General features: G+C 36.1%; 2 protein-coding genes across 3 annotated transcripts; both read left to right on the forward strand.

Moving 5' to 3' along the window:
- Positions 1-4,730: 4,730 nt before the first annotated feature.
- On the forward strand, positions 4,731-6,798 carry LOC145119473 (putative aldo-keto reductase 4). Of its 2 annotated transcripts, none has more exons than XM_079055135.1 (6): positions 4,731-4,866; positions 4,959-5,178; positions 5,360-5,566; positions 5,758-5,930; positions 6,033-6,135; positions 6,213-6,798. In XM_079055135.1, exons 2-6 carry the CDS (start codon positions 4,966-4,968, stop codon positions 6,543-6,545), a joined length of 1,029 nt encoding a protein of 342 aa, XP_078911261.1. In that variant the 5' UTR covers positions 4,731-4,866; positions 4,959-4,965; the 3' UTR covers positions 6,546-6,798. The 2 variants fall into 2 exon arrangements, with proteins under 2 accessions (XP_078911261.1, XP_078911260.1); XM_079055134.1 differs by having other exon boundaries at positions 4,759-4,866; positions 4,954-5,178.
- Positions 6,799-7,673: 875 nt separating this feature from the next.
- Positions 7,674-9,357, forward strand: LOC145119472 (putative aldo-keto reductase 2). The gene is made up of 5 exons (XM_079055133.1): positions 7,674-8,014; positions 8,113-8,319; positions 8,459-8,631; positions 8,719-8,821; positions 8,903-9,357. Exons 1-5 carry the CDS (start codon positions 7,802-7,804, stop codon positions 9,239-9,241), a joined length of 1,035 nt encoding a protein of 344 aa, XP_078911259.1. The 5' UTR covers positions 7,674-7,801; the 3' UTR covers positions 9,242-9,357.
- The last annotated feature ends 1,286 nt before the right edge of the window (positions 9,358-10,643 follow it).

Genomic DNA, 10,643 nt, shown 5'->3' on the forward strand with positions numbered 1-10,643 from the left:
CCTTCAAACATTTATATTTTCTTCAAGAACACAGTTCACGGCCGTAAACCATTCAAGGGGCCGTTCACGGCCGTAAACCATTCAAGGGACCGTCCGACGCCTGAAGAACGTCGTAGAGGTCATCAGTCATATCAAGCATGGTTATATGAACTCACAATAGTATAAACTAACCAATTGTTTACGGAAATTCATTTCTTCAATTAGTTTTATTTTCATTAATAGAACTATCATACATCACAACTGGAGGATTCCAGGAACTTCTAATACAAGGTTTTATTTTAGTAATAAAACTATTATACATACTGGTGGTAGCCAGGGTTTTTCATACAGAACATTCTATACGAAGGATTTCATACAGAACTGATCTTACAAGACATCTAGTAGTAACCCAGCATACAAACTAATATGTTTCATATACTATAACTGGATACAGTAACAAACAATCTTAGTTAATTCTATAATTTCTTAGTTTATGCATCAGGGTTATGTATGAAGAATATTCGATAGACTGTGGGATGTGTGATTTCCGCCTCATTTCCTGTTCCTTGTTTGGTTGTGGGCTTAGGGCAGATCCACACAATCAACCGTCTGTTCGATATTGGTTTATACTTGACTAGTATGAACTAAGTGATCATAGAAAGAATTGGTATTATCATGCTTTTACTAAAGAAAATATTGGATTTTCTTGCAAACATACGAACATCTTCACAGATTCATCAACATATTTTCATTACAAAAACATTGCTTATGAACTCACCATCTTTTATGTTGATACTCTCTTTTCAAAATCGCTTGTATTCTCAGGAAATCAGTAGTCAGGTATCTCAACAGACTTTTGAGAAGACGGAGCATTTAGAGTCACGTCTTTATATTTTGTTATACTTTTGATGTATATGAATATGAATCAAACAGATGTAAATACCTTTTATATATATTCAATGTAATGGTTGTGTTTACTTTGATTACTATGATGCAATTGTTATGATACTACGTATGACATCATCCACCCCCGAACGTTTCTGCCGTTTCGGTTTGTGGGTGTGACAAGCAGCAGCAAATCTAGATAATTATCACAAAGACAATCATCTAATCAAACAACTCCTACCAGTGGGCCGACATTGTGGCCGTAGACCCACTTCTACTGGAAGGTAACTCACCTCAATGTCGTGCAGTAACTGAACTGTCCTCGGCACTGGAGTCGACCCCTCTCAAACTGCTACACATAACAACCTTCCTTAATTACCATTTCCTACTCATAACCCTTTCAAGGGTCAACTCAGGTCAAAGTCAAAGTCAACATCCTGGTTGACTCAACTCGCCGAGTTGATCCATCAACTTGTCGAGTTCCATAATTCAGAGAAACTCGCATTCGCAATCGGACTCGTCGAGTTACCCTCTAACTCGCCGAGTTTCTCCTTATGACAGAATCGGGACTTTCCACTTGAACTCGTCGAGTTCTCCTTCATAAAGATCGGAGCATTTGCTCATGGACTCGCCGAGTTCATCCTTGAACTCGTCGAGTCCTTCTTCATAACAGTTGAGACATTGCCTTGAACTCACCGAGTTCATCCTGGAACTCGAGACTTCTCGATCTTCAAGTCCATATTCACGTCCATCTTGTTGAGTCCTCTTCTAGACTCAACCAGATTGCTTAGAAACATAAAAGGTTGGGAAACCATGACCCGACTCACCGAGTCCATGAACGACTCGCCGAGTCCCCCAAAGTCCAAGTCTATCTAATCGATTTTAGTCGGGTTTAATGCATCCAGAACATAGATCTAGCCTCCTAGGATCGATATAGCATGTAAAGTTACAAACTTTACGTGCATGCATGGGTTAACTAGTCCATAAAGTCCTAAAAACGTTCCATAAGATGCATGGGACTCTCATGGCCATAAAGTTGGCACCTTTATGCCATGGAGTCCCTCTAAGACTCTGGATCCGAAGTCGTAACACCAAAACAATCTTGCATCCACGAATGGTTCCAAAATGAGCCCTAAATGGCCCTAAACTACTCCATGGAGAGATCTAATGAATGAATGAACAAGGTACAGACTTTTTACCTCAAGTAAGCTGGGAATGTGACAAAATCTCTGGATCCACTTAATTCCCCTTGATCTCCCAAGCTTCCTCTTTCTCCTCAAGCTTCAAAAACACACATAATCCCTCAAAAATGGCTCTCACACTTGCAAAATGCTCTAGGGTTTCAAGTTAGGGTTTTCTGGACTAAGGGAGACGATGGGGGCTGGGAGGGAGGCCAGATAAAGTGTTTAAATATGGTGCAAACCCTAAAATTTAGGGTTTAATACAGACATGTCTACTCGTCGAGTCGGGGCTTCCGACTCAGCGAGTAGACTCTTCCACCCGCGTCCAAGATTCGCCTCTTACTCGACGAGTTGGGGCCTCCAACTCGTCGAGTTCCAGTGTAAAAATGCAAAAATTCATATTTAAATGCATACTGGGAACCAGGCGTTACAAAAAAAAAATTAAAAACTATCTGAGTCGATTAAAATATTACAAGGTATGCACATTTAACTCCTTACCTTATATTTTTGACAAGTAGATTTAGTAATTTATGAAAAATAATAATGAATTCTAAATAAAATTGTAATTTGTATATATGCTCCTATTTCAAGTTTACTATTTCAAATTTACGACAAATAAATACGACGATTAGAAATAAATATGACCAATAGTGTAATATTCGTCGACCATCAAAAACAAATTAATCATTAAAAGTAAATGATATTAGGTAAAGCATGATGTGTTCCTTTGAATATGATATTTTTTATGATAAGAAACTATTCTTTGAAACAAAACTATTAACTACCCGGCGAGAAACTATTGTTAAAAAATTGGCTACTGCCCAAAAAAACTATTGAGGAAAGAAAACTTTGATTATTTTTCTATGTATTATTTGAATTTTGAAAATCTTTTATTAAAATTAATAAACTTTAACTTTTTGTATGTAAGGTTATGAATTTTTATTTTGTTTTTATTATATAATATAATCAACTTTTAAATTTCCTACTCGGATTGTCAGCCGCAACTTTGTGATGAAAGGTTATGAATCTTTATTTTAATTTTTCATCCGTTTTTATACCGGTACAATATTCCATTGTCGATGAAGCGTATTGTACATTTATTTTGTTGGACCGACACAACATTCATTGTTTCTGGTACAACATTCATTATGTATGGTACAATTTTCGGTCCAATACCCAAACAGCCTAAACAAACTGCAAAATTATGGTACAATTTCAGGTCCAATACCCAAACCGCCTAACTGAACTGCAAAATTGGCAATCTAACCATCGCCCCCATTACATAAACCGGTCCAGGTCCAGGTCCAGTCCACCGGTTCAAATGACCTTTAACTTTTATTGCAAATCTTCCACACATACTCCAATCCAAGGATTCATCTATGTCTGTCTGAAGATAATATGTTTCCATTCAAACCGAAGAGAAAACAATTTCCCATTCGATTATGTTTCGCGATGACAATCAATAAAGCTTAGAGACGAACAGTTCCAAATGTAAGTATTTATCTTTCAGAATCGGTTTTCTCGCATTGCCAATTTTATGTGGCATCATCTAATGACGTCTATACATCAAATGTTGTGATTAATAAGGCACAATCAACCATGTGTTCATGTACATTTTTAAAGAATCATAACTTGTCATTTTTAATTTCTATTGATTTCGTTTCTGTAAATATGAATCTTATCTTAGCTGTAGTAAACTATTTGCGTAAAAACTAATCGTCTCTAGAAACTAATTTATAAAAATACTATTCGCACCCGTTGCTTGGCGTGGGTAAAAGGCTAATGTGTGTGTGTGTATATATATATATATATATATATATATATATATATATATATATATATATATATATATATATATATATAGGGCTACGTTATTTTGTTTCTTATATTTATTGTGTGCTAGAATGCACCAATAGAAATTTTGTAAATTAAATAATTATTTAGTTAAATAAATATAGATATTAAATGATTTCCATAATTATATTATATTAAATGATATCTATAATTATAATTCTCCTTTTATGGAAACTAATTAAATCTGTCATTAATGTCAGCAATAACATTCTTTCAGAATGAATTCGCATCTAGGTTTTATATATGAGTTCGTATTTTGTTTCAGGACTCACTCACCTAAAATACAATAAAGTTGCATGGAATATGAAGAACGAGAGTGTATAGAATACACTCTCATTCTGCTGGAATACACTCTCATTCTTTTAGATATGAATTCATTTTGAAAGAATATTATTGTTGACATTAATGACGAATTTAATTAGTTTCCAAAAAAAATAAGTTATAAGTATGTATAACATTTAATATACATATAATTAATACTAAATTCTTATTGGTACATTCTAGCACACAATAAATGTGAGAAACATTTGAAACTACCTCTATATATATATATATATATATATATATATATATATATATATATATATATATATATATATATATATATATATATATATTCTTATTGATGCATTCTAGCACACAATAGATGTGAGAAACATTTGAACCTACCTATATATATATATATATATATATATATATATATATATATATATATATATATATATATATATATATATATGTCGATGGTCGCAGTGTAGCACAATCGTTTCTCCGTCAACGCCAGTCGCCATTGAAGATTTTTATTTATTTATTTATTTATTTATTCTGCCTTCACTTTCTTCGTTTCCATTCACACTTGCTTCTCCTTTCTGTATTTGAATGGTCGCAACCACAAACATTCACATACCGATTGATCGACTCTTTGAAATATTGGATCTCTCTCATAATCTCTGAATTTAGCATCGCAGTACGTATTCGATCAGCTTTCCTTAACTTGATTTTGTTAAGATACTACAGAATTAAACATCTTTACAAGGTTTGAATCAACAAAAAGAGCAGGAAGAAAATGTCAGGTGTGAGAAGAATTAAGCTCGGATCACAGGGGCTAGAGGTTTCAGCTATTGGACTAGGATGTATGGGCATGTCTCAAGGCTATGGACTTCCCAAACCTGAAGAAGAGATGATCAAAGTCATCCACCACGCCATCAACTCCGGCGTCACTCATCTCGACACCTCCGACGTCTACGGACCTCACACTAACGAAATCCTCGTCGGCAAGGTAATTTGATTACCGCTATTTATTGTATTTCGTAGCTTCAGTATTATTATAAAACGAATTTGACTGATTTGTGTATGAATTCATGGTTGTCATCGTTAATTCGCTACTATTTTGCAGCTTTCCGTGTAATTTGAGCGTGAATTTTGACTGATTTGTATGTGTGAATTCGTGATTTGTACAGGCTTTAAAGGGAGTGAAGAGGGAGGACGTTCAATTGGCTACGAAATTTGGAGTCAAATTCGGAGAAAGTTTTGATAAGGCGGAAGTCCATGGAGAACCGGAGTACGTTAGGGCTTGTTGTGAAGCCAGTTTGAAGCGGCTTGATGTTGATTACATCGACCTTTACTATGTTCATCGCATCGATACAACTGTCCCTATTGAAGTCACGGTTCGTCTTTTATTTCACTTCTTTCAAGTTACTATGCATACATTACCTTCTTAGTTTGTCAGATTCAGCTAGTTATTCATAAACTGTTTAAAATTCCATGAAAATTGCTCCAATTTCTATGCGGGATCTCCCTTAAGAATCAAAAGAATTTGTATTACAACTTAAGTGATTATGTTGAATTGTGTTCACAGATGGGAGAACTCAAGAAACTTGTTGAAGAAGGTAAGATAAAATACATTGGTCTATCAGAAGCGGGACCTGCAACCATCAGAAGAGCACACGCTGTTCATCCAATAACAGCTGTACAACTGGAGTGGTCTTTATGGACTAGAGATGCAGAAGAAGAAGTTATTCCTACCTGCAGGTAATCGATGAAGTATTATTTACTGATATTAGTATTATTAGGAGATATATAGCAAGCCATTTGTAGCTTTAATGTTGATGATTGGTATATTTTTGTTTTCAGAGAATTGGGAATTGGGATTGTTCCTTGGGGTCCTTTGGGTAGTGGGTTCTTCGCATCAGGTCCAAAGTTGGTGGACAATCTGACAGATAACGACTTTAGAAAGGTTTGTGCTTTTAAGTTTTATAGCATTGGATTTTTGTTCAATTCATTCCACTTATTCTTTTTTGCATTCTTTTATAGATTCTACCAAGGATGCAAGGAGAGAACTTTGACCACAATAGGGTTATATATGAGCGGATTAATGAACTGGCACAAAAGAAGGGGTGCACATCGTCACAGTTGGCACTAGCTTGGGTCCTACACCAAGGTGATGATGTGGGTCCCATCCCTGGTACAACCAAGATTGAAAATTTGAACCAAAACCTTGGAGCCCTTGCAGTTAAACTCACGGCTGAGGATTTGACTGAGATTGAATCTATATCATTCAAGGGTGCTCGAATGCCTGAATTTCTTTTGGTTCATAGTTATACCAACTCAGATACTCCACCCTTGTCCTCATGGAAATCCAAATAAGCCCAAGATGAATTTGCCTCTAATATTTTTGTTAATTTGGGTTTTTTTGGTTATGAAGATATGTTATAAGTACGTGCGTTTTTGTATTGTTTTTGTATTTGTATTGTACTGGAGTATGCTTTTTGTCGTAAGCATGTGAGAATCCGTAAGTCTACATGTTCAAGTCTTAACATCACCTTTCTCTGATGGCTTAAAGAAAACGTGCAACAAAACAATGTTTTAAGTAATCTTATATATAGTTTTTTTTTTATTATATGTGTTGGAATTTGGAAGTAACGTGTATGAACTTTGGACATGGATCAGAAAAAATGAAGAATGAAACCATAGATGCCATGGCCATATGCAATGGTACAAGTATTTATTGCACAGAATGTGCGTCAACGACTTGTACATTCGTAGACAGAGGAAACCCCAGACGACTTGAGATGAAACCGCAAATGGCTATATACACACACACACACAATGAAATCGTAGGCGAGAGGACGATTCCGCAGACATGTTAATAAAACTGCATGTGTTTGCTTCATCACTGGTGTCTATTTTTCAAGGTTGTAAAAATCGTTTGACGGTAGCTTGACGGTTAACTGGTGTTAATGGATTAATCAGTCTTGGCGGGGATTAATCGTGGATTAATCGAGGACCATAAATTATTAATAAAATATTAAAATTAATCAAATATTAATATATCTTAAGAAAAATAAGTACTTCAAAATTAGAAAGTAAAAAATTTTTTAATTTGAAAATTTGAAAATACGAAAATATGAACATTTTAGTATAATATTTGAAATTTTGAAATTTTGAAATTTTTTTTTTGACTTTTTTGATCTTTTTTGACTTTTGTTGACCAATTAATCCCGTCAAACCCGATTAATCATAAATTTCCGATTAATACCCTAATCATCGACGGTTAGAGAATGCTAAATGATTAATCCACTATTAATCGCCGATTAATCCCGATTTCTGCAACCTTGCTATTTTGGATAAACCCTAAGTTTTGGCTATTTTTTGCAAAGTAATTGTGGAATTAGGTTATTTTTGTAAATTTCTCAAAATTCAATGTTAGTTCATAAACAAATACAAACATGTAAATTCGTTAGATAATAAGACATTCTCAAAGATGCCTTTTTGTTTTTTTCAGAAAAACTAGTGTATTTCTTGGATATGGCGTAAGCACTTCAGTTCATAGGAACATTTTTTTTGAATAAATTCCAAACTTTCAATAGGTTTGTGTAGAAGGTAACATAAACAGAGTAAAAATGGGAGAAGCAGTTGTAATGCCTACAAGAAAGATCGGATGCCAAGGCTTACAGGTATCAGCAATCGGATTAGGATGTATGAGTATGTCCCAAACCCCCAAATCACAACAAGAGATGATCGAACTCCTACACACCGCCATTGATTCAGGCGTCACCTTCCTCGACACCTCCGATGTCTACGGTCCTCACGCCAACGAACTCCTAATCGGCCAGGTCTAAACTACATTTCATCATTTCATGTGTGTGTGTGTGAACTTGGTTATGATTTTGAAATAACAGCATGGATCGATTCTAAATGTTGATTATGACAGGCTTTGAAAGGAGGAAGACGAGAAAAAGTACAGTTAGCTACCAAATTTGGGATCACGTCAATGTCACTTGCAGAAGGGCTGGCGGTGACCGGCGATCCTACTTATGTTAAGGAAGCTTGCGCCGGTAGCTTGAAGCGGCTAGGAGTTGACTTCATCGATCTCTATTATGTTCATCGGATTGATACAACCATTCCTATTGAACTAACGGTTTCTCCTTCTTCCTTCCTCTTCAAATTAAATCCTGCAACATGTCAACCAAATTCACGGTTTATGATTGATAATGAAAATATCAGAAAACAAGATGTAAAAACGGAAATTAATTCTTTTAATATTGTAATGTTACTAGATGGAAGCACTGAAGGAGCTAGTTGAGGAAGGTAAGATAAAATACATAGGTCTTTCTGAAGCTTCTCCTGAAACCATTAGAAGGGCACATGCTGTTCATCCAATAACTGCTGTTCAGCTTGAATGGTCGTTGTGGACAAGAGATGTTGAAGAAGAAGTTATTCCCACTTGCAGGCAACTCTCTTCATCCATTTTCAATCATATTTTTATTCTAACAGCTTAACTATACTTTTTTGTATTTTAAATTCTGAAATTTTTCAGAGAACTTGGTATTGGGATTGTTCCATATTCCCCTCTCGGAAAAGGATTCTTCTCCTCTGGTCTAAATCTTGCTGAAAACCTTGCCCTTGGTGACTTCCGCAGGGTTTGTAGACTCACAATCACATCTTGATAGCTCATATGATTTTGTGGTTGACTCATGATCAGTGTTCATTGTCTTGTACAGAATATACCAAAGTTTCAGGGTGAGAATCTGGAGCAGAACATGATTTTGTTGGAAAGGGTAAACAAAATGGCAAAAAAGAAGGGATGCACGACTTCACAACTAGCATTAGCGTGGGTTCTACAGCAGGGGGATGATGTAAGTCCCATACCTGGCACTACTAAAATTGAGAACTTTAAGGAAAATATTGGAGCTGTATCTGTGAAATTGACACATCAAGACATGGATGACTTGGAAACAATCGCGTCTAGTGTGAAGGGTGAGAGATATCCAGATGCAGTAATGAAATCCAATTGGAACAATGCCAATACTCCACCTTTGTCATCTTGGAAAGCCAAGTAAACACAGTTCCTTAGCCGATTAACAACCCATATATGTCAGGCAATCAAACATTTAGCATTTTGTTTTGATTAATTCTATTGTTTACCTTTATTGAATAAAAGATATATTTATATTTTTGTTTTGTTTCTACTACACAAAATCATGCATCACATAGACGATACTTATCCACCGAAGGTTAACAATCCATTACCACCTTTTAAAAGTGAGAAATCTAGCGCATTCTTTCCGGCCTACGAGCTTCAGACAATGAGTCGTATATGGACACGAAACTAACTTCTCACTTCACATTTAACCAAGGTAGCTCTCAAATTTGTCTCGTAATAGCACTATTGGACTATTTATGTTGGAAACGGTATGCAAATCCACTACAAGGATCAGGTGAGTCCTATCTCAACATACTCAACAACGGTCTACATATTGTCTTTTATACACTACACATCATCAAGAACTTATTCCCCTTTGGAAACTTACCAAAGATAATCATGGATTTGTTGAACGGGAAGACACACCTCTGTGTAACTTTTCCGGATCAACGACATCTTCCTTGGCCACATCCAAAGCCACCCAATTTGAACTCCAACCCCATAATGTTCACACCGTGTGGTTTCTCCAATCTCTTCCTTTGTTTCAATCACCTTTGTTCAAAGAGGCATCTCCACCGACCAAGAAAACAAAGCCACCCACTTCACCGTTTCCTTTCGACCTGCCAAACAAACTGAATCCAAAGACACTTACTTTGATGGATCATTCTTGCCCGCTTTTCACGCACCTACGCCAGTATCCCCTTATCACAAACAAACCGCTCAAGAACTGCAAAATCCAGACAGTAGCACTCCTTGCAAAATCGTCTTGATACAAACCATTCTTTGATCGTAACTAACAACCATGGACCACCTATGTTTATCACCGGTCACCCCCGTCACCCCGAACGGTGCTTCCCGTCTCCCCACGACAATAGTCGACCTTGAAAACACTTTACCGTTTCCTTCTTTTGCTATAAATCAGTCTCGAAACATCCCATGTTGTCCCGAACCATTTTGTGCGATTAAACCTTCAGTTTGCTGCTCCCCGCAGAAAAAAAAAATTGTTGCCAAACACCCCGCTTCCGCTGCGATGGCAACTCCACACCCGAAGGCTCATCCACTTCGACAGTCGATTCTCAAACCAGCCCTCTTTAACATTTTCTCTGATACCTAGTGTAAGTTTAATTAGGTTGGAGAGAATTGAAACAAAAAAACAGTTACTTTGTGAACAAGAATAAAACTAATAAAAGGGTTCTGAATACATAAAACTACCATATGATTGGGTCCTATTTATACTAGACAAATTAGAGTCCTAGTCTAATTCTAAAGTGCAAGGAAAAAAAGACTTCAATTAAAACTAAGAAAAGTTTCCAATTTTG

The sequence above is a fragment of the Lactuca virosa genome, chromosome 6, assembly GCF_052849685.1.
Source record: "Lactuca virosa cultivar CGN04683 chromosome 6, Lactuca_virosa_CGN04683_v6, whole genome shotgun sequence".
NCBI classification, from domain to species: domain Eukaryota; kingdom Viridiplantae; phylum Streptophyta; class Magnoliopsida; order Asterales; family Asteraceae; genus Lactuca; species Lactuca virosa.

Bases quoted from the DNA above. Each gene is read 5' to 3' on its own strand.
- LOC145119472 (XM_079055133.1), top strand. From the start codon at position 7,802: ATGGGAGAAGCAGTTGTAATGCCTACAAGAAAGATCGGATGCCAAGGC. The intron at 8,015-8,112 runs GTCTAAACTACA...TGATTATGACAG, and splicing joins ACGAACTCCTAATCGGCCAG to GCTTTGAAAGGAGGAAGACG. The intron at 8,822-8,902 runs GTTTGTAGACTC...TGTCTTGTACAG, and splicing joins CCCTTGGTGACTTCCGCAGG to AATATACCAAAGTTTCAGGG.
- LOC145119473 (XM_079055135.1), top strand. From the start codon at position 4,966: ATGTCAGGTGTGAGAAGAATTAAGCTCGGATCACAGGGGCTAGAGGTT. The intron at 5,179-5,359 runs GTAATTTGATTA...TGATTTGTACAG, and splicing joins ACGAAATCCTCGTCGGCAAG to GCTTTAAAGGGAGTGAAGAG. The intron at 6,136-6,212 runs GTTTGTGCTTTT...ATTCTTTTATAG, and splicing joins CAGATAACGACTTTAGAAAG to ATTCTACCAAGGATGCAAGG.